Source organism: Canis lupus, chromosome 14, assembly GCF_011100685.1.
Source record: "Canis lupus familiaris isolate Mischka breed German Shepherd chromosome 14, alternate assembly UU_Cfam_GSD_1.0, whole genome shotgun sequence".
In the NCBI taxonomy this organism is placed as follows: Eukaryota; Metazoa; Chordata; class Mammalia; order Carnivora; family Canidae; genus Canis; species Canis lupus.
The window spans coordinates 7,650,608-7,677,902 of record NC_049235.1 but is presented as its reverse complement, the minus strand read 5'-3'; the positions used below and the strand labels follow the sequence as shown (position 1 = coordinate 7,677,902).

Below are 27,295 nucleotides of genomic sequence, written 5' to 3'. Positions count from 1 at the left end.
CGCCGCAGCCCGCCGCAGCCCGCCGCAGCCCGCCCCAGCATGATGAACAACAGCGGCTACTCGGAGGCCGCGGGCCTCGGCCTGGCCGACGAGGTGGACGACATGCCGTCCACGGAGAAGGACCTGGCGGAGGACGCGCCGTGGAAGAAGATCCAGCAGAACACGTTCACGCGCTGGTGCAACGAGCACCTCAAGTGCGTGGGCAAGCGCCTGACCGACCTGCAGCGCGACCTCAGCGACGGGCTGCGCCTCATCGCGCTGCTCGAGGTGCTCAGCCAGAAGCGCATGTACCGCAAGTTCCACCCGCGCCCCAACTTCCGCCAGATGAAGCTGGAGAACGTGTCCGTGGCCCTCGAGTTCCTCGAGCGCGAGCACATCAAGCTCGTGTCCATCGGTCAGTGCGGGAGGGGGACGCGCCCTGAGGATGGGCGGGCCCTGGGGGCTGCGCCGCGGGTGCTGGTGCTGGTGCTGGTGCTGGTGCTGGTGCTGGTGCTGGTGCTGGTGGGCGCGGGGAGCTGAGCTAGGGCAGGGGGCGACCCCGGCACAGCGGGGAGGCACAGGGACTTCCCAGCCCTTCGACGCAGGCCGCACGGGCACTGCCTGCACACCGGGCTGTCCTTATAGGGGCATCTGGGGGGTGTCCGGGGGAGTCCAGACCTTACCGTTCTTAAGTCTTCCAGCCCAGCCTTCCCGCACACACTCCCATCAACCCTCCTCTCCTCATTGTCCCCTTTCTTGCCATGGGGCCATCCCAGCCCAGTGCTTGAGAAGACAGGGTCAGTGCCCATTACCGATTCCTGGGGGTGTCTACTCCCTAAACAAAGCAAATAGCTTCTTTGCCTCCTAGCACCCCCACCGGAGGAGGAGCCCACTGAAGGCAGGTCCCAGCCACTGCCCATCTGAGGACTGAGAGGTGCAGGGAGAGCTGGTGGCTGGGCAGGCATGGGGCCGGGGGCCCTCCACAGGCATGTGCTCAGCAGCTGGGTTCAGGCCCCTGGGCCAGGGCAGGCAGAGCCCAGCCTCAGAAACCTAAAAAGGCACTGAGCGAGTGCAGAGAACCTTAACCCCTGCCTACCCACCTCCAGCTTCAGCTGGCCTGGGAGGGTGCTCCCCCAAGTCCATGCCAGGCCCCAGCCCACCCGCTTGGCCCCCATTGGCTGCAACTAAAGGTCTGGGTTGAGGAGAGGGAGGGGAAGGACTGTAGAAGGGAGGAAGTCATTGAGTGTAACCAGATTTGGAAGGTGTATCAGTGCTGGTGGGGGTGGGGAGGCACTCCAGGCTTGGGAGCTAGGGAGCTAGGGAGCTGGGGGTGGGCTCTGAGTGGCCAGGGGCTGCTCCTCCCCTCCCAGCCCTGCTGTGCTCCCTGCTGGCTAAGGGCCCAGGGAAGACCCCCAACCCCTGTGATAAGCCCTTAAGAGTCTTGCCATGATTTACCGGAAAGGGCCCCTTGGGGTGCACTCCAGGGCCCCAGAAGAGGAGTTTCATATGGAGTCAAGTGCCTTTCCCCACCAGGCTACCCCCAGAGACTTCTCTAGATAATTGAATGTCTGTCCACCCCCACTGTCCCTCAGGGCTTCTCTCGGCCTCCTGAATTAGCAGCTGAAGTCAGTCCGGGGCCCTTTGCCCTGTCCAGTCCTTTCTCTAGGCCTTACCCCTCCTGCCCCAATACTGCCCCCCCACCCCACCCGCTCTGGCCTGGAAATAGCCCTGCCTCCGTGACACAGCAGATGTCTCTGAGCTTTCCAGAAGGACAAGCCTGAGGACAGGGAGTGGGGGAGGGGGCCCTGGTGTTTGTAGTGGGGCTAAAGGCTACATGAGTGTGTGTGTATGTGTATGTGTGTGTTGGGGGGGTCAGATGGTGTGTGGGGGGGGCAGAGACAAGTCAGTCCTGGGGCTGTCATCCCCCTGCATGCTGGGATTTGACCCACAGGACTGACTGTCCCAGGTGGTGTCTCAAGGGCAGGGCCTGGGGCCTTACCAGAGCTTTATAGGAAACTGCTCAGCCTTCCCCTCCCTTCCCCACTGCGGGGGTGGCCAGCCCCTCTCCGGGCCTCATCCTTCCTGAGCGCACCTCTCCCCTCCCCCATGGTGGTGCCTGGCTCCAGCCCCTTGGCTCAGCTGTAGAGGGGCCGGCTCAGAGTAGAGGGGGAAGAAGCAAAAGATGGTTTGGGGGTGGGAGGGACGCTCCTCGGTTCCCGCTGAGAGGAAGGGGAACTGTTCCCCATTTGGGCCAAGTGGCTCACTCGCGCTGATGAGATAAGCTGTCAGCAATTTGGGGCCAGGCCTGAGGCTGAGGGTGGAGGGGAGGGGGCACCGGCAGCAGGGCTGCTCACCCCAGCCGGGAGATGTCAAGGGATTCTCCACCAGGGCTGGCTGTTCTGCTTCCTCTGGTTCCCTCTGGCCCACCTAGTGGTGGGAAGGGGCTGTCCAGGGGCCTCCTCTGGGCATTGTCTCAGGACTGAAATTGAGCATCTGGGCACCTGGGAGGGAGTCAAAAAGTCTCCCCACTTCCCTTTCTAGGAGTGGGGTGGGAGCTGAGAAGTACACCTGAAGGAGGGGTGCTCAGCCTGGGTTGAAGGAGCCTTGCACCCTTACCCCAACACCCCGACCCGGCGCCCCCCCACCCCAGCCCCTCCAAACAAAGAGGCCTAATGAGGCAGCTCTGTGCCGCAGCTGTTCCCCAGTTGCTATTCCTTCTAGAGCCAACAGCTGAGGGAGGGGCTGGAGGGGGTAGCAGCTGTGCCGGCACCTCCCTCGCCCAGGCTCTCTCTCCTCCCCCTTCACTTGAGGCCTGGGGTGGCCTCAAGGACTGGCTCTCAGGCTCCTCCCACCCCTTTGGGGGTGTCCCCTGGCTGGAGAAGTGGTGGCTCAGGGAATGAGGGAGGAAGCCTGGCTCCATTGGAGCTCTCCCTCTTCTGCCTGGCCTGGGGGTGGGGGGGAGTTCAGAGAGGAAGGTCACTGCTCCAGAGCAGGACTCGGGGCCCCTCTCCTGCCCCAGGCTGCAGTGGACCACTTGCTGTCTGGCCCAGGGCCAGTTACTGGGGAGAAACTTCTCCCTGAAGCAAATATGAATGACACCCCCTCCAACCCCGGCAACCTCAGGGCCTCCCTCCCAGGAATCTGGTTCTAGTTTGCAAGAAGCACTTCTGGGTGTGTGAGCACTGGCTTTGGAGGCTGTCAGGGTGGTGAGAGGCTGCGGGGCACTGGGTGTCAAGGCTGTGTGAAAGTATTGTGGACCGAGTGTTTGAGAGAGCGCACTGAAGCACCGGGAGGCCGGGAGTGTGTCATGGAATCTGAGAGCTGCCAAACCATTGTGCTGCGGTGGAGCCAGGGGGAGAGGGGGCGGGCTGGGGAGCTGCGGGGGAAGGAAGGATGAATCAGTGAAAGGGTGGGGGAGCCAAGGGGGCTAGAGCTGGAGGCCGCAGGGACAGGGAGGCTGAGATTCTCCCTCCTGGGGGCTGGTGGGGGTGGGATGGGGTGGAGGATGCTGGAGTTCCCCAGGTCTTTGGTCTCCTAACTGCTTTCTCCCAAGATCTAGAGAAGGAGGAAAAGATGTGTAAGGGGGGGAGGGGTGGCTCCAGCCCCACCCTCTCCTATCTCTCAGGCAACACGAGTAAACAAGGCTGAGTCTCCCTGCCCGCCAAACCTCCTAAAAGTGGTGTTCAGGGAAGCTGATGGATTTCACTCGTGTGCTGTCTTTTATAAATAAGCTGGTTTGCAAAGATCTATACTCCAGGTCACCTTGGGACCTGGATATTTCTTTCTGGCTGTGGAAGGTGAACTAGGCCCCCCAAATATTGGGGGACCTGTTCTGGTATTCCTCAAAGGAAGGGATGGGTGCGGTGTCTGAGCTTCTGAGACTTGAGTCCACATGGGTGACATTCTTCCTGGCTCATGTGAAATCCTACTGGCCCCAGCATTTGAAAACATGATTTTCAAGCCTTACTCAAGCCTGCACTGTACCCCCTCCCTCCTTCCAGAACTTTGTTCCAAAAGCCTTTTATGGTGTTCAGAGGAAAATTTGGCTGGAACCAGGTTAGTTCTATTCCTCTCCAAATTCAGTTTTTAAAATCTTCACCCATTCAACCAGTATTTATTGAGACCCAACCAAGTTCTACAGAGTCTAGAGAAGTAAGATAGTGTCTAGTGTGAAAGAAGCCACACGAAAAGAGTACATACTATACGATTACATTTGTATAGAACTCTAGAAAATGCAAACTAATCCATAGTAACCAAGGGCAGACCAGTTGTTGCCTGGGAAGAGGAGATAAGGAGGGGCAGAGAGAGGGGTCACAAAGGGGCGCATGCAAAGAAATTTGGGGAGAGATGGATACATTTATGACATGGTGATGGCTTTTTGGTTGTATACGTGCCGTCAAAGTTTATCCAGTTGTATGCTCTAATATGTGCAGTTTGTTGTATGTCAGGCGTACCTCAATAAAACTTAAAAAAAAAGAAACAAAACAGCGTCTGTCCCCAAGAGGCTCACAATCCCGGAGAATTGCCCAGGTGCTTGTAGCCTGATGGAGGCCCATGCGTGCACTGTTGCTCAGGTGAAAGCACCTGTTGTGGAGGCACATTGGGAAGCAACCTCATTTCCAGGGGAGAGACCCAAACAAATGCATTAGTCCTCTGGGTCCGGCATTGTGGGAGGGTGAGAATTTGGTAGGCAGAGAAGGGGGCAGGTTCCAGAATCAGGAGTTCTGATCCCCCGTGCTCTAGCAGCAGCTTCAGGAGCTGAGTTGTTCAGGGCAGCCCCTTTGCTGAGTCCAGCTTGTTCTCTCTGCTCTGCAGACAGCAAGGCCATCGTGGATGGAAACCTGAAGCTGATCCTGGGTCTAATCTGGACGCTGATCCTGCACTACTCCATCTCCATGCCCATGTGGGAGGATGAGGATGATGAGGACGCCCGCAAGCAGACGCCCAAACAGCGTCTGCTCGGCTGGATCCAGAACAAGGTGCCCCAACTGCCCATCACTAACTTCAACCGTGACTGGCAGGACGGCAAGGCTCTGGGTGCCCTGGTGGACAATTGCGCCCCTGGTGAGTGGGCCAGAGGGCTCATCATGGAGCCCTTCGCTGGGGGTGCTGGGGCCTGGGCCCGTCAGAATGCATATCTCAGGGCTGGGGGATCAGGAGCGCCGGTGAGGCTTGCCCCTGCTCCAGCCGAGAATCATCGCTGGCAGCAGGCCCTCTCTGATCTGTGCCAGATCCTGCAGCTGCCTCAAAAGGTTCAGAATTCCTCATTTTACAGACAAGGACACTAAGGTCCAGAGAGGGCCAGTGACCTCTCCAAGACCACACAGCTTATTTGTGGCAGAACTGAACTAGAGCCCAAGGCCTCAACTTCCTGCTCCATGAGCTTCCTACTTTGCCACATGGGTACCGTTTCTGCTGAGCTGAAAGAACAGAAATGTGGCAAGAAGGCCAGGAGTTAGGTCCTGAGAAGGTTCTTCTTCGTGAGACCCTGGGATCAGTTTGAGGAGGGGCTGAGGCTGGTGTGGCACTGCCCAGTGGCAGGTGACCCAGCCCTGCCCTCTCTCGCTGTAGCCCCTGGCCTCGTCAGGTGGGAACAGCTCAGGGCGAAGAGACTGAGGCATCGCGCACTAGTGCCTGTCCCATAGGCAGCTCCCTTTCTGACCATCACCTCCCAAGAAGATAGGTCGTTTTCTAACCCGGATAGGTGGATGAGCTCTGCCCGCTGGCCCCTTGGGAGGATCCTCCCCCAGCCTAGGGTCAGCCGGGGAGCAGGGGGTGGGGAGCCAGGGGGTGGGAGGCGGGGGCACCAGTGCCTGGGAAGCATTCCCAGCTGCTGAGCCATTGCCCACAGCTGGTGAGGCCGCCAGCAGTGAGCTCAGCTGTTCCGGCGGTCATGGATTCCAGCCTTTGAGCCAGCCCCCTCCCAACCAATGAGCATCACCCTTCCTCCAGCTTTGGCCTGGACCAAGTACCCCCTAACCTCTGCACCCCTTGACGGGAGTGATCTGGGGCTGCCTCAGCATTCTTCCCATTAGGAGGGCTGGATTTTGGGTGTCCACAGAGGAGAACCCATTCTCTCAAAACATGCCCTTAAGTGCCTCAGTTTCCCCAAGTGGTCAGTGAGGAAGGAGAGGGTGTCTTATGCCCTAAGGCTGATGTGGGAAGTGCTTGGAGGTCTAGGACTTGAGGGTGGCTATGAGGAGACCTTTTGGGGGACAGGCTTATGCAGGATGGGGCCTCTCACCTCCTCTGTGCACCCCCAAGGCAGCAGGAACGAGGCAGGAGGGACGGGATGGGGGTGTCCCCACAGGGTCTGCACTGGGGCCCAGGCAGGCAGGAGGCTGACAGGCAGGGCTGGTGCCAGGCTGCGTCAGCCAGGGCAGAAAGATCTCATTGTTGGTGCTAGGGAGGGCTGCTGTGCCTCTCAACAGTGATGGGCATCCCAGCCAATGCGCCCTAACGTAAGTGGTCAGGAGGCACCTGGCTGCTCGGGGCCTCAAGCAGGGCATGTGAATTCACAGCCTGCGAGGCTGTCGGACAAGGAAATGCTCTGCCTTTGGACTGGCTACTCCCCCCAAGTCACCATCTCCATTTACCATCTTTCCAGGCCTCTGCCCTGACTGGGAGGCCTGGGACCCCAACCAGCCTGTGGAGAACGCCCGGGAGGCCATGCAGCAGGCGGACGACTGGCTCGGGGTGCCCCAGGTACACCAGTAAATGGGGAGAGGGCAGAGAAGGGGGGCCAGCGGGCTCAGGAGGGAGGTTGGGTCTATAAGGAGCCCAGCCAGGACGTGGGAGAGAAGTAAGGTTGCAAGGTGGCAGGCACCCTGTGACTCCATTCCTTTCTGTGGCAGGTGATTGCCCCTGAGGAGATTGTGGATCCCAACGTGGATGAGCATTCTGTCATGACCTACCTGTCCCAGTTCCCCAAGGCCAAACTCAAGCCTGGTGCCCCTGTTCGCTCTAAGCAGCTGAACCCAAAGAAGGCCATCGCCTACGGGCCTGGTATGTGTTGAGGGCCTGGGATTGGATGGACCCGGTGCAGCTGGATACGTCCTTGGATGGGTCCCGTAAATACCCTGGCTCTGCCTTCTGTCCTTCAGGCATTGAGCCCCACGGCAACACGGTGCTGCAGCCTGCCCACTTCACTGTTCAGACGGTGGATGCCGGTGTGGGTGAGGTGCTGGTCTACATTGAGGACCCTGAGGGCCACACCGAGGAGGTATGCAGAGCCTTTGGGGACCAGAGGGATTGGCATGGGCTTGCAACCAGAGACCACAGGCTGATAGCAGGAATGGCCTGGAGATGGCTGCCAGAACCAGCTGCTATACTGGGGGCTGGGGGAGGCATCCCCGTGGGTGTTGCCAGGTGCTGTGACTTCTGATCTTTTCCCTTCCCCATAGGCCAAGGTGGTTCCCAACAATGACAAGAACCGGACCTATGCTGTCTCCTATGTGCCTAAGGTTGCGGGGTTGCACAAGGTATCTCCCTGCAGACCCTCCCCATTCCATTCTCATCCTTAGCCCTGGTTGAGTGGACCCCTCTTTGCCCACACCCCACCCCATCCCAGCACACCCAGCAGCCCATCTCCCCCCATTCTTGGCTCTGCCCTGCCCCACCACCCCCTCTCAGAATTGCTTTCCCTAAGAAGCTAACACTTGTCCCCTGACTCTAGGTGACCGTGCTCTTTGCTGGCCAGAACATCGAACGCAGCCCTTTTGAGGTGAACGTGGGCATGGCCCTGGGGGATGCCAACAAGGTGTCGGCCCGTGGCCCTGGCCTGGAGCCCATGGGCAATGTGGCCAACAAACCCACCTACTTTGACATCTACACTGCGGGTAAGGGTAGGCCCCAGGGGGATGTCAGGCAGGCAGCCCACAATTGCATTGGGTGATGCAGATGGGGGCCTGGGGCAGAGAGGTGGGCAGTCCCAGAGAAGGGGATCCTGAGCAGCTGTGTGTGTCCAGATCCCAAGCACTCACAGCCTTTGTGCCTGGCAGGGGCTGGGACTGGTGATGTTGCCGTGGTGATCGTGGACCCGCAGGGCCGGAGGGACACAGTGGAGGTGGCCCTGGAAGACAAGGGTGATAACACATTCCGATGCACGTACAGGCCTGTGATGGAGGGGCCCCACACGGTGCATGTGGCCTTTGCTGGTGCCCCCATCACCCGCAGTCCTTTCCCCGTCCATGTGGCAGAAGGTAAAGATCCTTTGTCCCCCACAGTCACCCTCACTGAGGCCGGGACACAGAATTGCCACCACATTCTGGGTCTGAGGGTTTATGGGAAATGAAGGACCCGATCCAGGGAGTCAGCTGAAGCTTTAAAATAGAATAGTCGTGGTGAGGATGTGGGTAGCTCTGGACAGATCTCATCCCGATCATCTCTCCACACATTACTCCCAGGGAGGGTCAGGAGACCATAGGAAAGCATATGAGACAGGTGTCACCTTGGAAGGATTGCAGGGGCACATGTGATGACACCCATAGCCCAGGCCCTCAGGTGGTGACTCCTCCTTCCAGTTTTCTCTCTGCCACTCAGAACCTTTGCCATCACTCGCCCACTCCCACATCATCCACCAGGCCAAGAAAGTGGTGCCAAGTTAGTGCTGTCTGGCGGAGGCGGCCAGCATGTCCATGGCTAACTGGCCTCACCTGTGCTATGTGGCCGGGCCCAGGTTCCATGGTAGGCCAGGAGTACATGTCCTTGCCTAGTCTGTGGCCCCCCACTGGGTTCTCTGCTGAGATCACCATTCTTTGGCCTGTGTTTAGAAACCAGGTCTGGGTTCATTGCCAGTGGTAGCATTCCATGGCAGGCTGATTTCCCTGCCTTGCCTTTGGCTGGCTTCATGTTGAGTATCTCTTGTTCTGAGGCCATGTTAGTGTTTCGTGGCATAACTTAGTCCTAAAGCCACTATGGTGGGTCTGCCTGAGAAGGCCCAGGTGGCTCTAGGTGGGTGCCTTGGGGTGGTCTGGGGCCCTCCCCTATCTCTCTCTGCCCCACTCTCTGCCAGGCTCTGCTGTATCTTTGTCCCAGGCACCACGGACTCTGAGAAGCCCAGCGAGAAGGGTTGCTAGTGGTTCGCTGTCCAGCTTGGCTCTCAGAGGCCCCGGTTGTGTCAGAGGCCCCAGGGAGTACAGGGGGAAGATGCATGAGGGCAGAGCCCTGTGCTTGTGAGGGTCAGGAAGACTATGCCCAGGGAGGTAGGGGATGAGTGGTGAGGAGCCTGAGACAGAGCCTCGGTAATCTTCTCTCTCCAACCCCCAGCCTGTAACCCCAATGCCTGCCGTGCCTCTGGGCGGGGCCTGCAGCCCAAGGGTGTGCGTGTGAAAGAGGTGGCTGACTTCAAGGTGTTCACGAAGGGTGCCGGCAGCGGAGAGCTCAAGGTCACAGTCAAGGGGCCAAGTGAGTGACAGGGCCTGGGTCTGGGGAATGGGAGAGCAGGGAGGAAGTACGGCCAGTGGGTCTGGCTCCCTCAGGGCAGTGACAGCAGTACCATGCCCCCCTGGAGAGGCTCCAAAGAGACCCATCGTCTCTTCTCTTGCCTCAGTTTCCCAACTGCAAGCCGGGAATGATCCTCTTCACCCTACGTGCAACCCCAGGTGTCAGGCACAGGGATGACATGTGATCCCTGCCTGATCTCAGTTCTGCCCACTGGTAGTGCTGCCTTCAGGCTGGACCTGGGTTCCGAGGGCTCCTTGAGGGATGGAGGAACTGTTACTCCCAAACTGTTGATCACACCCCCTTCTCCACCTCTCATCTCCTCAGAGGGCACAGAGGAGCCAGTAAAGGTGCGAGAGGCTGGAGATGGTGTGTTCGAGTGTGAGTACTACCCTGTGGTGCCTGGGAAGTACGTGGTGACCATCACATGGGGCGGCTATGCTATCCCCCGCAGGTAAGCACCGGGCACACTCTATGCCTTCCTGTCTGGGACCCTCACAGGGTGGGAGGAGGGAGGTTGGGCTGCCTGGAACTGTGAGGGAAGAGAGGAGGGCTACCCCCAGCAGAGGTACTTCCTGGCGTTGACACCAGATCCCTCTTTGCCTAGCCCCTTTGAGGTACAGGTGAGCCCAGAGGCAGGAACACAGAAGGTACGGGCCTGGGGTCCTGGCCTGAAAACTGGCCAGGTGGGCAAGTCAGCCGACTTTGTGGTGGAGGCCATTGGCACGGAGGTGGGGACACTGGGTAAGTGGCTGGGTGGTAGCAGCTAGGAATGCTGGGGAGTGGTGTGATGGAGGGACCTGGGAAGTGACTGGGGACGGGGTGGGAATGCTGGGTAGTATCAGGAGTGGGACATAGGGGTCCTGCCTGAGTGTCCGAGCTGCCTCTTGTGCCCTCTGATCTTCTGTACCTTGCACACAGGCTTCTCCATTGAGGGGCCCTCGCAGGCCAAGATTGAGTGTGATGACAAGGGGGATGGCTCCTGCGATGTGAGGTACTGGCCCACAGAGCCCGGAGAGTATGCTGTGCATGTCATCTGTGATGATGAGGACATCCGAGACTCCCCCTTCATTGCCCACATCCAGCCAGCCGCACCCGACTGCTTTCCAGACAAGGTGGGTCCCAGCGCCTGCACAAGGGCCCAGAACTGGGGGAGAGGGCCCTCCTCCAGGCCCTGACCTAGCTCTCTGCTCCTCCCGCTACACAGGTGAAGGCCTTTGGGCCCGGCCTGGAGCCCACAGGCTGCATCGTGGACAAGCCTGCGGAGTTCACCATTGATGCTCGTGCCGCTGGCAAGGGAGACCTGAATCTGTATGCCCAGGTGGGGTACTTACTGCCCAGTCCTGCTGCCCCCATCACCTGGGGCAGGAGCCCTGGGAGGTGGGGGCAGGTGAGAGGCAGAGGAAATTGTAGCATGGCAGGACTGACTCTTATGGATCCAGGAGAACTATGGGAAACAAAATTTTGTGTTTTCTGATGAATTCATAAGAGCATATTTTACCAAAAGTGTATTTTGTTGTACTAATAATTTTGAATTGAAAGATTATTTGATTATCTTTCAAGCCAGTGATAGACTTGGCTTCCCAAATCAGTTTCTCAAACTGGTAGCCACTAACCTCTAGAAGTTAATGAATGTATTCTTGGGTCCAAGAGGATAATTTTTCTTTAAAATGTTCACTATTCAATTTTAGAAACAGTGACTTAGCGCAACCTCTCCCCCACTAACACATTTCAGATGCTTAACTGGGAGGCCAGGCCACACAGATGGCCTAGAGCCAGATCTCTAGGCTCCCAGGGCGGGCCCTGACCACCAGAGCACGTGGGGCGGAGCTCCCTTGGCCTGAGGTCAGAGGCGGTGGGTGAGGAGGGCATGGAGGCCAGCAGAGGGCGCCAGTGCTCTGAGGAGGCCTGAGCACTCTAAGATTCGCTTGGTGATGCCCACAGGACGCTGATGGCTGCCCTGTCAACATCATGGTCATTCCCAACGGCGATGGCACCTTCCGCTGCTCCTATGTGCCCACCAAGCCCATTAAACACACCATCATCATTTCCTGGGGAGGTGTCAACGTGCCCAAGAGCCCCTTCCGGGTATGTCCTCCTGTCTTGCTTCCTGCCGCTGGGGTCCCAGGGGAGGGTGGAACCCTGCACAGGAGATGTTGGTTGTCCCTGGGCCCTTGTCACCTGCTCCCCACCTCACTGTCCACATGGAGGCTAAGATCGGTACCACTAAGGCTGGCCTGGTAGCGCTGAGGAAAGCGGCCTTGTGGGAGGAGCACTGTGCTGAGCATTGACCCCTTTCCCTGCAGGTAAATGTGGGAGAAGGCAGCCACCCTGAGCGGGTGAAGGTGTATGGCCCAGGCGTGGAGAAGACAGGCCTCAAGGCCAACGAGCCTACCTACTTCACCGTGGACTGCAGTGAGGCTGGGCAAGGTGCGCCCAGCTGTGGCTGGGGTGGGGGCAGGGGCCTGGGGTGGGGCTCCTGCTCTGGCTCCACCCTGTTTCTGGGCAGAGTTCTAGTTAAGTGGGTGAGGCTGTTGAGACCCCACTCACGGTTTTGTGCCTGCCTCCCTTCAGGTGATGTGAGTATCGGTATCAAGTGCGCCCCTGGCGTAGTGGGCCCTGCAGAAGCTGACATCGACTTTGACATCATCAAGAATGACAATGACACCTTCACAGTCAAGTATACACCCCCGGGAGCGGGCCGCTACACCATCATGGTGCTGTTTGCCAACCAGGTACCCCACCCTTGGCCTGTGGCAGTCTGGTAGCCTATACCCTCCATGTCTAAGCCAGCAGCTTGATATGATGTCATTTGGGGACAGTTTTGCAGCCATCGATCGAGCACTTCTGTGTGCAGGCAGCATGCTTCAGAAAAAACAAAGGGGACTCTTTCAGAAGCTGGCTTTGCCTATCCTCACCAGGTCTTTTTCCCATCCAGGAGATCCCTGCCAGTCCCTTCCATATTAAGGTGGACCCATCCCATGATGCCAGCAAGGTCAAGGCTGAGGGCCCTGGGCTGAACAGAACAGGTAGGTGTCTGGGCAGGTGCGGGGCTGGGCTGGAGGTGGGGCTGGGTGTCCCCCAGGCCCTCACCTGCCATCTTGATTGGGCTCCCCAGGTGTGGAAGTTGGGAAGCCCACTCACTTCACGGTACTGACCAAGGGAGCCGGCAAGGCCAAGTTGGATGTGCACTTTGCTGGGGCTGCCAAGGGCGAAGCTGTGCGGGACTTTGAAATCATTGACAACCATGACTACTCCTACACTGTCAAGTACACAGCTGTCCAGCAGGTGTGTCCCCCCACCCCACCTCACCATTCCTGGCTGATAGGGTCCTGAATTTCCATTCTCCAGTCTCCTAGGGCCACTTCTGAGTGTTGGCCCCTTTCCTGCCACCCCTCCTCTCTGGCTGTGCACCTCTGGGCCTCAAGTCCATGTTGGCCAAGGGTGTGTTGCCAGGCTATGTCTAACCCACCTAGTTCTGACCTCTTCTCATACCCAACAGGGCAACATGGCTGTGACAGTGACCTATGGTGGGGACCCTGTCCCCAAGAGCCCCTTTGTAGTGAATGTGGCACCCCCATTGGACCTCAGCAAAGTCAAAGTTCAAGGCTTGAACAGCAGTAAGTGGGACAGGAGCTGCCTTGGGAAGTGACCGGTATTGTGGGATGGGCTGGAGTCTCTGTTCATTGTGTCCCTTGCCCTCTCCGCAGAGGTGGCTGTGGGGCAAGAACAGGCGTTCTCTGTGAACACACGTGGGGCTGGCGGTCAGGGCCAGCTGGATGTGCGGATGACCTCACCCTCTCGCCGACCCATACCTTGCAAGGTGGAGCCTGGGGGTGGAGCTGAAACCCAGGCTGTGCGCTACATGCCCCCTGAGGAGGGGCCCTACAAGGTGGACATCACCTACGATGGTCACCCAGTGCCTGGCAGCCCCTTTGCTGTGGAAGGTGTCCTGCCCCCTGACCCCTCCAAGGTGAAGAGATGGCAGCTGGAGGGAGCTGGGGTATGGGGGTTTACAGGGAAGATGGAGGAATCACAGGGGCAGAGGCTAGAAGACCCATGCACCTGGAGTGAGTGCAGCCAAGGACCCAATGCCAAGTGATTCCCCCATCCCAGGGCCTGCCTTTGAGACAGCTTAGTTATTAAGAGTGTGGTATTTGACTGCACTGGGCTTGCATTCCAGGTTCACTAACTGGGACAAATGATTTAATCTGTCTGTCCCCACTTCCTCATCTGGAATTGTTATAAGGACTCAGTCTGTAGTAGCTGCTACATTTAAAGGTGCTTAGCTGGGTAGGGAGCCATGAAGACCAACCATGGGATATCAGGAACCCATATACTTGCTCCTCTTCCTAGGTCTGTGCTTATGGCCCTGGTCTCAAGGGTGGACTGGTAGGCAGCCCAGCACCGTTCTCCATTGACACCAAGGGGGCAGGTACCGGCGGCCTCGGGCTGACTGTAGAGGGCCCCTGCGAAGCCAAGATCGAGTGCCAGGACAATGGTGATGGCTCATGTGCTGTCAGCTACCTACCCACGGAGCCGGGCGAGTACACCATCAACATCCTATTTGCTGAAGCCCACATCCCAGGCTCACCCTTCAAGGCCACCATCCGGCCCGTGTTTGACCCAAGCAAGGTGCGGGCCAGTGGGCCTGGCCTGGAGCGTGGCAAGGCTGGCGAGGCAGCCACCTTCACTGTGGACTGCTCGGAGGCGGGTGAGGCTGAGCTGACCATTGAGATCCTGTCGGATGCCGGCGTCAAGGCTGAGGTGCTGATCCACAACAACGCAGACGGCACCTACCACATCACCTACAGCCCAGCCTTTCCTGGCACCTATACCATTACCATCAAGTATGGCGGGCACCCTGTCCCCAAATTCCCCACCCGCGTCCACGTGCAGCCTGCTGTTGACACCAGTGGAATCAAGGTCTCAGGGCCCGGGGTGGAGCCTCATGGTGAGTGAGAGGAAGGAGCCAGTCAGGGAGCCATGGGCATCAGCAGGAGGGAGGGAAGCAGGGCTGAAGGCTTAGGGAGGGCCAGGGCTGGGTGAAAATAGGGCTTGGGGGGCAGCCTGGAGTTCTTAGGGCTCAGATACCCCAGAGAAGGAACCAAGAGCCAGAGGCTGGGCATGGAGCTTTGCCTCTCTGCTCCTGTAGCAAACCTGTGCCTGCCTGTGTGCATCTTTCTGAGGAGAGCCTAGCTTTCTTGGATCATGTCCCTGACCTGAAAAATCCACACTGTGGAGAGTATAGAGGGAAAGTTTTGGAGTAGAGGGTTAGGAGACCGTTCAGTAAATATAGCTCAGTTCAGTAATATGAGTGGCCACCTGCTGGGGGCCAGCCACTGGCTAGGCGTGGGGGTGGAAGGTATAGGAGAGAGAAGACCCAGACTCACCCTTGAGACTGTGGGACATCTGATGTGAACAGAGTGTCACAGGGTGGTGATGGGAACAAATCAGGGGCTGTGGGAGATGGGCCTGGAGTGCACAGGGGTGCAGAGGGTGGCTGGGCTCAGGCGGGGAGGTAGCTGGCGGATAGGAGGGACAGCCTGGGAGTTAGGGAGAGTGGAGATGTGAGCAACTATGTGAGAGCTGTCCCTGACCCACATTGACTGTGCCTCTCTTGGGACCCAGGTGTCCTGCGTGAGGTGACCACAGAGTTCACTGTGGATGCAAGATCCCTAACAGCCACTGGTGGGAACCATGTGACAGCGCGTGTACTCAACCCCTCGGGTGCTAAGACAGACACCTATGTGACGGACAATGGTGATGGCACCTACCGAGTGCAGTACACCGCCTATGAAGAGGGTGAGAGCATGGGCTGAGGGGGGAACGGTGGGGCTCCCATCACTGCTTGCTCAGTGCAGCCGGGGCACGGGGGCTGTGCACACCCTGACTTGCTGTGTGTGGCCGGCTTCCAGGCGTACATCTGGTGGAGGTGCTGTATGACGACGTAGCTGTGCCCAAGAGCCCCTTCAGAGTGGGCGTGACGGAGGGCTGTGACCCCACCCGAGTGCGGGCCTTCGGGCCAGGCTTGGAGAGTGGCTTAGTCAACAAGGCCAACCACTTCACTGTGGAGACCAGGTATCCTCCCCCTTTCCTAATCTGCCCCCTGAGGCATGGCCATCCTGACCCAGCCATGTGCCCTTCTCCTTTGTCCTTCTGTGTGAGCCTCATCACATCCCCTCAAGGGTGACCTAGGAGCAAACCTCCTGCAGTGCTTCACGTCAACCCCTGTAGCTCCTCCCTCCTCAGCTGGCCCCCTGGTGGCCTGCCCTCCTTCCTCCACCCACCCCAGTCAGCCACTTTTCCCTCTCCCTGTCACTAGCAGAGCTGACAAGTGTGTCACCTTGCAGGGGAGCTGGCACTGGAGGCCTCGGCCTAGCCATTGAGGGCCCCTCGGAAGCCAAGATGTCCTGCAAAGACAATAAGGATGGCAGCTGTACCGTGGAGTACATCCCCTTCACCCCTGGAGACTATGACGTCAACATCACCTTCGGGGGGCGGCCCATCCCAGGTGTGCATGGAGGGCAGGCCGCTGGGGGAGGCAGCAGTGAGGCTGCGGGTGGGGTGGTGGGGTGGTGTGGGTGTTGAGGGCGTGAGAAGCAGGGCGGTGCTTGCTGTGGACGAGATGGCCCCTCCAGTTCATGCCCACAAGTCCAGAGCTGGTGTCCTGGCCCCTCGCCTGAAGCACGAGACTTCAGGGGTCCAGTCGCTCAGACCCAGTCCAGGCCCCTGTTGCTGGCTCAGCGAGGTCGCCTCTCACACCCTCTTGCTCTGTCTGCACCCTCTCCTGCTCCCCTGCAGGGCTGAGCTGCTGGCACACGTTCTGTCTTCTATGATTGCAGAGCTTGGGCATGTTGAAATTGGACTTTTTTGACCTTTTCTAATTTCACACCATCAAAAGTGGATCTTATTTTTAAGATGCATTTCGAGCATTTAATTTAGGAAGGAATTCTTCCAGGCCTGTGGCCCTACGCATGAGGTTTGCCCCGTCGCTGTCTGCAGCCAAGTTTGTTTATTCCTGTTTACATTTTCTTAGCAAGGTCTTAAGCATTTGCACATGTTGGTCTGGCCTCCCTGAGGCATTTCAGAGACCTCCTTCTAGCTGCCTCCTCAGTGTCCAAGATATTCCCAGGCAGGTGGGCTGGGGCTGACGTCCTCCTCCTTGCAGGGAGCCCTTTCCGGGTGCCGGTGAAGGACGTGGTGGACCCTGGGAAGGTGAAGTGCTCAGGGCCAGGTCTGGGGGCCGGTGTCCGGGCCCGGGTACCCCAGACCTTCACAGTGGACTGCAGCCAAGCTGGCCGGGCCCCACTGCAAGTGGCCGTGCTGGGCCCCACAGGTACAGAATGTCCAGGTGGGGGTGGGGGGAGGAGAGCCGGTAGGATGGAGCATCAGGAGGCTCTCTGCTGACCTTGCCTACCTTGTCCAGGTGTGGCCGAGCCCGTGGAGGTGCTTGACAATGGAGGTGGCACCCACACCGTCCACTACACCCCAGCCACGGATGGGCCCTACACGGTAGCTGTCAAGTATGCTGACCAGGAGGTGCCACGCAGGTGAGAACTACTTTTGGGCTCTCACACACTGAGCCTGAGTTCTGGGGCCCTGCTATGGGGGCTGTACCTGCAGGCCATTGCCAGGGTCCTGGGGGTGCCCCTCCCATCTGCCTTGGCCTCACCTGTCTCAATCTCAGCCCCCCAGTCCACTCTTCCTTGGGGCTCCCTGCCTGTAACCCCAGAGAGGCGCTCAGCCGCAGGGGCTCTCCTTGGGTCAGGCTTTCCTGCCACATAGCCACAAAATTAGTGCCTTGGGAAAAAGCAGGTGGTGGGAGAAGGAAGCTTTCCACACCCTCCTCTTTAAACTGACCACAGCATCTTCCGGGGAACGCAGAAATGCTCTGGGTCCATCATGAGCGGGTAACCCCGCAGGTTATCCTCCCACAGAACTCGGGATGTGGGCTCTTCCCTCCTTTCTGCCCTGCAGAATCCTCCCTCCTGCTTCTGTCTGTGGGGAGCACTCCCCCCGGACCTGCAGCCAACTGTCCACCCTTTCTGCCCCTCAAGCCCCTTCAAGATCAAGGTGCTTCCTGCCCACGATGCCAGCAAGGTGCGGGCCAGTGGCCCTGGCCTCAATGCCTCTGGCATCCCTGCCAGCCTGCCTGTGGAGTTCACCATTGATGCCCGGGATGCTGGCGAGGGTTTGCTCACCGTCCAGATCCTGGTGAGTCTGTGTGTAGCTCACCTCCCTGGTCAGGGTTTGGGCACAGGCAGGCCCTGACCTCTGCTTCCCTCCTAGGATCCGGAGGGAAAGCCCAAGAAGGCCAACATACGAGACAACGGGGATGGCACGTACACCGTGTCCTACCTGCCAGACATGAGTGGCCGGTACACCATCACCATCAAGTATGGTGGCGACGAGATCCCCTACTCACCCTTCCGCATCCATGCCCTGCCCACTGGGGATGCCAGCAAGTGTCTTGTCACAGGTGGGTGCCCACCCCCCGCCTTGTACTCTGCTCCTGCTCACCATGGAGCACCCCTCCTAGCCCCCTCCTAGCTCTTCCAGGTCCCTGGCCCAGTCCTTAGGGGACTGCTGGTCAGAGAGCCCACCTCATCTGCCCCCATCCCCCACCCCCTCTTCCTCCCCATGGCTGTGTGGCCTCACACTCTTCTCTGTTTCCAGTGTCCATTGGAGGCCATGGCCTGGGTGAGTGCCCTTTCTCTTCTTGCCATGGGCTGAGGTGGTAGGGGCAGCTGGGAATGGAGAGGGACTGGGCACAGCCCTCATAGACCCTCAACCTGGCTCTTCTGGGTGGCAGGTGCCTGCCTGGGACCCCGCATCCAGATCGGGGAGGAGACCGTGATCACAGTAGATGCCAAGGCAGCAGGCAAGGGGAAGGTGACATGCACGGTATCCACGCCGGATGGGGCGGAGCTCGACGTGGACGTGGTTGAGAACCACGATGGTACCTTTGACATCTACTACACAGCACCTGAGCCCGGCAAGTACGTCATCACCATCCGCTTTGGAGGCGAGCACATCCCCAACAGCCCCTTCCATGTACTGGTAAGTTCCAAGGCCTGGGGCAGTGGCTGAGGAGACGGGCCTTTGGTTAGCAGCAGCAAGAAATCCCAGAACCCATCCCCATGTCTGATGAATTGTGGGCCGAGTGTTCTGGAGTCAAGCCTTTGGTTCCCCATGGCCCTCCAACTTGGGAGTTGAGCACAGCCCCTGTCTCTGGTCCCTCCAGTGGTCGGTCAGAACTCACCTCACTGACCCTCAGGCCCACAGTCCCTATACATCCCCTCAGGGTGGCCCCGCAGGACGATGAAGCCCTCCAGAGGATAAAGCTCATGAAATAGCCATCCCGCCCCAGGGGTAGCCCAATTGCAGGTCCCTGGGCCATTCTCAGAGTTAGCTCCTGGTCTCTTGGCGGGTGTGGACTGGCCTGCCACAACCCATGCTTTCCGTGCCTTGCCTCCCAGGCGTGTGACCCCATGCCCCACGTGGAGGAGCCTGCTGACGTGCTGCAGCTGCCCCGGCCCAGCACCTACCCCACACACTGGGTACTGCTGCCTCCCACCTGGGCCACGCCTCGCCCTCCCCCTGCTCCTTCACTTCTTCCTTCTAGTTCTCTGTGGCCAGGGCTGGGGCATGGTTTGGGGGGGCCATCTTGGGGAGCAAGCGGGTGTCAATCTGGGCAGATGGGCCTCCAAGCTGAGCACCTCTTCTCTTGCGGTTGACACACTTCTCCTGCCACTCTGGCTTCACCATTAACCATCTTGTTCTTTCCTCACTTTCTCCGACTTCAGTTGTGACTCAGGCTAGGCTCCCCACACCTTCCCTGGCCAACCGTTCCTTTCCCCTACACAGGCCACAGAGGAGCCAGTGGTGCCTGCAGAGCCAATGGAATCCATGCTGAGGCCCTTCAACCTGGTCATCCCCTTCACTGTGCAGAAAGGGGAACTCACGGGTACTGTCCTGCGCTGCCTGGGAAGGGGTCACCTTCCAGGCCCAGAGGGGAAGGGAGTTACCCAGGGTCACATAGCCAAGCTGGACAGGGCTGGAACTCAGACTCGAGGCTCCTACATCCCAGTGCAGGCTTCATCTTGCCGCTCCGGGCTGTCTCCTGGTGCCTGAGGGCAGCAAGAAAGGGGTGGGCATGGTGGGAAAAAACGGGGTCCCCTAATAACCATGCTACCTGGCAGGGGAGGTACGGATGCCCTCTGGGAAAACGGCCCGGCCCAACATCACCGACAACAAGGACGGCACCATCACGGTGAGATATGCACCCACAGAGAAAGGCCTACACCAGATGGGGATCAAGTATGACGGCAACCACATCCCTGGTAAGTTGGGGCCGGGCTGGGCTTGGGCTGGGCTGAGAGGAACCCACGGTGACTTCATCCTTGCCTGCCTTCTTTCAACAAACGTCCCTCGAGCACCTGCTCTTTGCAGATGCCACACCAGCCCTCGAGGAGGCTGCTATCTCAGTAGGAGGCAGACTTCCATCAGGCCCCATGGCAGACAGAGAAAGTCAGGGAGTCACGTGGGAGACAGGTGGGCTCAGGTAGCTCCTGTCCTCACTACCGGCACCGCCCCTTCTCTCGGTTGCTTTCAGGAAGTCCCCTACAGTTCTACGTGGACGCCATCAACAGCCGCCATGTCAGTGCCTATGGGCCAGGCCTGAGCCATGGCATGGTCAACAAGCCGGCAACCTTCACCATTGTCACCAAGGATGCTGGGGAAGGTGAGTGCTGGGGAGGCAGAGGGCTGGGGTAGGAGGCCAGGTGCAGGGCTGAGGGCAGGAACATCTGAGCTCAGCCCCACCTCCCTGTACAGGGGGTCTGTCCCTGGCTGTGGAGGGCCCATCCAAGGCTGAGATCACCTGCAAGGACAACAAGGACGGCACCTGCACCGTGTCCTACCTGCCCACTGCGCCCGGAGACTATAGCATCATCGTGCGCTTTGATGACAAGCACATCCCAGGGAGCCCCTTCACAGCCAAGATCACAGGTGGGGCAGGGGTGGGCACACAGGCCTACAGGCCAAGCCCCGGCACGTGCTGGATGTGCAAGCCCAGCGTGTTTGATTGACCCAGGGCGTTAGACTAGGGGCCTCTCTGGGTGAAAGAGGTCTGTTTGGACAAATAGAGAGAACACTCCATTGTCAATAGCAGATGAGGAGTATCCAACCACCCCACATGCTTTCAAATACATCATCTCATTTAGTATTGAAATAACTTGTGAAGTTAGGGTATAATCTCTTTTGATAGATCAGTAGGCCCAGAGAGGCTAAGCAACTAGGTCAGAGCCACATGGAAGGCAACGGTCTACATCATCCAGTCCAGCCTAGTGTTTCAGTGTCATGAAACCACGACTTGCAATTAAAATATATGGATTAGGGATTGAACCCATTCTGGCCTGAGGCATCCACGGGGCAGCCAGGGTCCTGGACCCACCAGTAATCTTTGGTGGCTAACACATGAATGAAGACTGTGCTGTCCTGGGCCTTGGGCCTCTGCCCTTTGAGTGGTCCCATCTGTTGAGTCCAGTGGGGTCTGCTAGGAGGTTTCCTGAGCCAAGAGGACATGGCCTGTCTGGAGTCCTCACAGTCTGACATGTCAAATTCCCCCACCAGGTGATGACTCAATGCGCACATCACAGCTGAACGTGGGCACCTCCACGGATGTGTCACTGAAGATCACTGAGAGTGACCTGAGCCTGCTGACCGCCAGCATCCGTGCCCCCTCCGGCAATGAGGAGCCCTGCCTGTTAAAGCGCCTGCCCAACCGGCACATTGGTGAGCATGGGGCTGTGGGGAGGGACCTCAGGAGGAGGAAGGCATGACAGGAGTCAGGAAGGGGTGCTCTGCCAGGCTCAGGACACCGTGCCTGACCAGCCCCTCTCCACAGGCATCTCCTTCACCCCCAAGGAAGTTGGGGAGCACGTGGTGAGCGTGCGCAAGAGTGGCAAGCACGTCACCAACAGCCCCTTCAAGATCTTGGTGGGGCCATCTGAGATTGGGGACGCCAGCAAGGTGCGGGTCTGGGGCAAAGGCCTGTCCGAGGGACACACCTTCCAGGTGGCGGAGTTCATCGTGGACACTCGCAATGCAGGTACTTCTTGCCCCAGGGACCCCTTGTTTCAGCTGGAGCTTCTAACAAGGACTTGAACTTTCCTGCCCAGGGCCTCCTTAGTCACATCCTCCTCCCTGGACTTCCTGGCCCCCATCTCTGTTGGGATTCACATTCCGGGGTCCATTTGGGGGACTATGCACTTCTCTCAAATGTAAGAGAAAGCTCAGCTGTCCTGAGTTTCTGACTCACCTTCCCTCTCTGGGGGAGGAGGCCTCCTAGGCTCCAGTGAATTTTCTACACTGCCCCATCCCTGGTCCTCTGGTTCAGCACCTGGCCCACTCCTCCTCCTGCAGAGCCAGCTTTCATTACTCGTTGTTATACGCGTCGGCCACCTGTTCCAGACAGAGCCTGTAGTGTGGGCAAGGGAGAGCAGAGTGGCAGGGCCTGAGGGAGATGGGTCCTTGGTTTCCTGCCAGGTTATGGGGGCTTGGGGCTGAGTATTGAAGGCCCCAGCAAGGTGGACATCAACTGTGAGGACATGGAAGACGGTACATGTAAAGTCACCTATTGCCCCACGGAGCCTGGCACCTACATCATCAACATCAAATTTGCTGACAAGCACGTGCCTGGTAAGCTGTGGGCCACGGCTGGGCAGGGAGAGGCTGTGAGGCCAGTGGTCTGAGCTACCCTATCGCCCCCCTCCCCTCTTTCAGGAAGCCCATTCACTGTGAAGGTTACCGGCGAAGGCCGCATGAAGGAAAGCATCACCCGGCGCAGACAGGCGCCTTCCATCGCCACCATCGGCAGCACTTGTGACCTCAACCTCAAGATCCCAGGTGTGACTCGGAAGAGCTGGGGCGGGGCTCTGGGGAGGGCACGGGGCCTCCGACTCACCTCTGCTGCTGTGTCTCCTAGGGAACTGGTTCCAGATGGTGTCTGCCCAGGAGCGCCTGACGCGCACCTTCACGCGTAGCAGCCACACGTACACCCGCACAGAGCGCACGGAGATCAGCAAGACGCGGGGTGGGGAGACCAAGCGCGAGGTGCGGGTGGAGGAGTCCACCCAGGTGGGTGGAGATCCCTTCCCTGCTGTCTTCGGAGACTTCCTGGGCCGGGAGCGCCTGGGCTCCTTCGGCAGCATCACTCGGCAGCAGGAGGGTAAGCATGGCTGCACCGGGCCTTCTGGTCCGTGGGACAGGGTGGGGAGGGCACGGGCAGCAGGTGTTCTGGGTGGAGGAAGAAGCTTTACTGAGGAGGGAGGGAACGTCCAAGGCTGCGAGCAGCCCCAGTTTCACCTTGACAGTAATCCACACTCCCTGCAGGTGAAGCCAGTTCTCAGGACATGACTGCACAGGTGACCAGCCCATCGGGCAAGATGGAAGCCGCAGAGATCGTTGAGGGAGAAGACAGCGCATACAGTGTGCGTTTCGTGCCCCAGGAGATGGGGCCCCATACAGTCACTGTCAAATACCGTGGTCAGCATGTGCCTGGCAGCCCCTTTCAGTTTACTGTGGGGCCACTGGGTGAAGGTGGTGCCCACAAAGTGAGGGCTGGTGGCACAGGACTGGAACGAGGTGTGGCCGGTGTGCCAGGTGAGGGGCAGGGGCTGGGCGGGGGGGCGGTGGCCCCAGGGCAGCCGGCGGGGTGGCAGTGGTGCTAAAGAGCTGCCTCTGCCCTGCTTCCCTGTCCCCAGCCGAGTTCAGCATTTGGACTCGAGAAGCAGGTGCCGGGGGCCTGTCCATTGCTGTGGAGGGACCCAGCAAGGCGGAGATTGCTTTTGAAGACCGAAAAGATGGCTCCTGTGGCGTCTCCTATGTTGTCCAGGAACCAGGTGAGTGGTCCACGCTGGAGGCAGAGGCTGTGCCTGCCTGACCCTTCAGACTGGCATTCTGGCCAGAGCACAGATGGGTCCCTGCTCTTTCTCTGCCCCATCTCCCTCTACCCCCACACCCCCTGGGGATGGGAGTCTCTCTCCAGACCTGAGCCCTGGACCCAAGGTGCCTATCCTGGGATGAGGTGGGTGGGTGATTCCACCCCTACCACCTGCCATCCAGGGGCCTGTGCCAACCAGCCTTCGTTCCCCAGGTGACTATGAGGTCTCCATCAAGTTCAATGACGAGCACATACCAGACAGCCCCTTTGTGGTGCCTGTGGCCTCCCTCTCAGATGACGCTCGCCGCCTCACCGTCACCAGCCTGCAGGTATGTGCCCAGGGGTAGTAGGGTCCCTCTGCCATCCTAAGAGATGGGCAGGAGTCGAAGGCAGGTCAACATGTCCAGGAGCTTAGCAGTGACCTCAGTAAGGACAGTCAGCAGAAATCTCCCTCCCTCCCAGTATCTGTACAGCAGGGGGCGCCATGTCTCACCTCCAGGATCATCACACACTCCTTCTCCTAGTCCTTCCCATTGAGCCACCTTCTCTGGGGAGCACCCCCAGGCCAGTCTAGGTTACATTTTCCTTCCTTGTCTGGGCCTCTGGGCCATACAGCACTGGCCTCCTCTATCGTGTGAACCTTACCTCCTCAGCCAGAACAGGGTACGGCATCTCCTCCCCCACAGTGCCCAGCACAGCCAGGTGGGCGCCAAGGCCAGAGGCCCAGCCCCTGCCTCCCAGCTCCCATAGCCTTGTTGACTACCTTCCTGAGCTGGGCCAGGCTGGGGCTGGGAGCCTCAGGCTGGGCGGGCAGCGAGAGCAGTGTCGGGCTGCAGAGAGTGGTGCTCCAGACCCTGCCCAGGAGTCTGAGCACCCTCTGTGGCCCCTGCAGGAGACAGGGCTCAAGGTGAACCAGCCAGCCTCCTTCGCGGTGCAGCTGAATGGTGCTCGGGGCGTGATCGACGCTAGAGTACACACGCCCTCGGGTGCAGTGGAGGAGTGCTACGTCTCTGAGCTGGACAGCGGTGAGCTGCCCCAGCCTTGCCCACCCTGTGCGGCCCTTCTGGAGTGGGGAGGGGAAGAGCAAAGCCTCACTCGCCAACCCTCTGCCCCACAGACAAGCACACCATCCGCTTCATCCCCCATGAGAACGGCGTCCACTCTATTGATGTCAAGTTCAACGGTGCCCACATCCCCGGCAGTCCCTTCAAGATCCGTGTTGGGGAACAGAGCCAGGCAGGGGACCCAGGCTTGGTGTCAGCTTATGGTCCTGGGCTTGAGGGAGGCACCACTGGTGAGTGCCTGGGGCTGGGGAAGAGGGCTGGCTATTGGGGTGCTCGGCCTCTGGTCCTGCACTGCCCTGTCCTGGGGCACTGAGTCCCTGCAGGGTCTGCTCTGGGCCCCAAGCCCTTCTTGCCTACAGCCTTGCTGCCTCTGTCCCCCAGGTGTATCATCAGAGTTCATTGTCAACACCCTGAATGCGGGCTCAGGGGCCCTGTCTGTCACCATCGACGGCCCCTCCAAGGTGCAGCTAGACTGTCGGGAGTGTCCTGAGGGCCATGTGGTCACTTATACTCCCATGGCCCCTGGCAACTACCTCATTGCCATCAAGTATGGTGGCCCCCAGCACATCGTGGGCAGCCCCTTCAAGGCCAAGGTCACAGGTGAGTGCCCTGGTTGGGTGCATCCTTCCAGCCCAGCCTGGATGAGTCCAGTGGCCATTCACATTGGGCCATGTTCTAACCCAGGAACCACGGGCAACTAACCAGGAATAAGGTCACCTGGCCTCCCACAGCACACCATTCTGTGATGTCATGGAGAATCATGTTTGAAATCCATCCGTTGATTACTCTTTTCCCTGCAGTGGCTCCCAAGCTTTAGCTTAACTTTCTGCCCTCCTGGCTTCCTGTGTTTCTGGCTTCCTAGAAGACAAAACTCAGTACATATTTAGCGAGCTTTCCTTTTCAAAGCACTGAAGGATTATGTGGATATGTGTTGTTTTCAAAGCAAGACTCTTACCCTATGACTTGGGTTCCCAGACCAAGCCAGGGTGAGGGCTGGAGCCATCAGAGGCCCAGGACCTCGGGATGAGCCAGACCTGGTACACATCGCAGGGCTTGTTGGGAACTCTGGAAGCCACAGCGGGGGAAGCGATGTGGCCCATGGGGGCTGTCAGTGCTGGCCGAGGGTCTGCTGCCAGGGGACGTAGGCCTCTCACACAACTCGTGGTTACCCCACTCTGTTCCTCAGGTCCCCGGCTGTCTGGAGGCCATAGCCTTCACGAAACATCCACGGTTCTGGTGGAGACCGTGACCAAGTCATCCTCCAGCCGCGGCTCCAGCTACAGCTCCATCCCTAAGTTCTCCTCAGATGCCAGCAAGGTGGTGACACGGGGCCCAGGGCTGTCCCAGGCCTTTGTGGGCCAGAAGAACTCCTTCACTGTGGACTGCAGCAAAGCAGGCATGCGAGGGAGGAAAGGGGTGGTTTTCTCGGGTGTGAGGTGCCAAAGGGCTGCAGGCCCCCGGTGTGAGCCAGCCCCTTCTGTTTCCTTCTCTAGGCACCAACATGATGATGGTGGGCGTGCACGGGCCCAAGACCCCCTGTGAGGAGGTGTATGTGAAGCACATGGGGAACCGGGTATACAACGTCACCTACACCGTCAAGGAGAAAGGGGACTACATCCTCATCGTCAAGTGGGGCGACGAAAGCGTCCCTGGAAGCCCCTTCAAAGTCAACGTGCCCTGAATCCCAGAAGTGCCTCCCCCAGCCTCGGCCCCCACCTCCAGCCAATGCACACACACACACACACACACACACACACACACACACACCCCTAGATGCACACACGCAGAGTCAGACCACGAACACCTGCCCTGGGGTGTGAAATGAGGGGCAAGGCCTCCCCACCCTGCCATGCCCCCGGGGGATGGAGGGCCTTATCTGTCTCAGGGCAGTGCACCTCCCATCGAATGTGACATGAGGGCAGGCTGGGGGTTGGGAAGGGGTCAGGGAAGCCCCGAGTTTTCTGGTGGGGCTGAGGCCAGTGGGGAAGCACGTGTTTGGGGGTGTCTGCGTGTGTGTGAGAGAGGTTACCCTCAAGCCGCACTGCCGGCCAGACCACCTTGCTAAGGACTGTGTCTGGCCCCTCCGGTGGCCCCACCCCCAGAGTGTGAAGGACTTGGAAAAGAAAGCACAATCGGAGGAGAAAACAGACCCAGAACCAGCAGCAGTGCTGGCTCGTGGCCTGGCCCAGAGTGATTTCTATCTGCCCGCCAGGCTTCCTGGAGGACTGCTTTCTCTCTCTCTTTCTCTTTCTCTCTCTCTCTCTTTTTTTTTTTTTTTACAGTTGCACAGCTCTGCCCCATGAGGGGCCTTTTTTACACACTGCGAGGCCCAGCTTTCTGGGGGGATTTTTGCACATATCAGGCGGCTCTGCTGGGAGTCGCTTACGTGGAACACTCCAAATAAAGTGTGGCCTGTCGCAGAGGCTTAGCTCTTCTTGTTCTCGTGCTTTCTCTGGGTGGCCACCACCTATTTGGCGGGGTCTGGGATTATGGCAGGATACCTGAAAGAACCATTGCCAGGGGCCTCAGGGATTAGTTCTCAGACTCCTAGACAGCTGGGGAGAGCTGGGGGGGGAGAGGGAGGTGAACAGTGTTCTGGAAGACTGCCCTAGACTACTGGGAGGCCAGCTTCCCTGCAGCCTGGTCTCAAAGACGTTCCATAAATTAGGTCCTTCAAACAGGAACTGTTCCTCACCCAGCAAGCACCCCATGCAAGGCCCGGAGCCTTCACTCCAGCTGAGTCCAGGGTCAGGTCCGGACCTGCTCTGGCCCCACCAACAGTTTTTTTTTTTTTTTTTTTTTTTTAAAGATTTTATTTATTCATGAGAGACAGAGGCAGAGACACAGGCAGAGGGAGAAGCAG

The 27,295-nt window shown here is 58.9% G+C and overlaps 1 protein-coding gene and 1 long non-coding RNA gene across 5 annotated transcripts; one reads left to right on the top strand and one right to left on the bottom strand.

Annotated features, from left to right (window-relative positions):
• FLNC (filamin C) lies at nt 1-26,860 on the top strand. Of its 4 annotated transcripts, XM_038556574.1 has the most exons (48): nt 1-394; nt 4,795-5,043; nt 6,587-6,684; nt 6,834-6,984; nt 7,083-7,201; nt 7,383-7,460; nt 7,655-7,817; nt 7,980-8,180; nt 9,247-9,384; nt 9,748-9,874; nt 10,028-10,164; nt 10,342-10,535; nt 10,628-10,741; nt 11,365-11,508; nt 11,727-11,850; nt 11,995-12,155; nt 12,359-12,449; nt 12,539-12,708; nt 12,923-13,040; nt 13,131-13,393; nt 13,777-14,374; nt 15,052-15,225; nt 15,339-15,501; nt 15,774-15,934; nt 16,592-16,759; nt 16,850-16,973; nt 17,481-17,637; nt 17,713-17,902; nt 18,100-18,123; nt 18,236-18,483; nt 18,903-18,983; nt 19,291-19,390; nt 19,626-19,766; nt 20,039-20,167; nt 20,260-20,433; nt 21,058-21,219; nt 21,332-21,535; nt 21,973-22,125; nt 22,210-22,332; nt 22,412-22,654; nt 22,819-23,088; nt 23,190-23,327; nt 23,582-23,697; nt 24,261-24,393; nt 24,486-24,662; nt 24,814-25,032; nt 25,619-25,828; nt 25,926-26,860. In XM_038556574.1, exons 1-48 carry the CDS (start codon nt 40-42, stop codon nt 26,111-26,113), a joined length of 8,163 nt encoding a protein of 2,720 aa, XP_038412502.1. In that variant the 5' UTR covers nt 1-39; the 3' UTR covers nt 26,114-26,860. The 4 variants fall into 4 exon arrangements, with proteins under 4 accessions (XP_038412502.1, XP_038412503.1, XP_038412505.1 ...); XM_038556575.1 differs by lacking the exon at nt 18,100-18,123; XM_038556576.1 differs by lacking the exon at nt 18,903-18,983 and having other exon boundaries at nt 2-394.
• LOC119866516 lies at nt 16,353-22,527 on the bottom strand. Its single transcript, XR_005369312.1, has 3 exons — nt 22,391-22,527; nt 21,746-21,904; nt 16,353-19,553 (listed from the first exon to the last, which is right to left on the bottom strand). It is a non-coding gene; the product is annotated as an uncharacterized LOC119866516 (long non-coding RNA).
• Nucleotides 26,861-27,295: the final 435 nt, after the last annotated feature.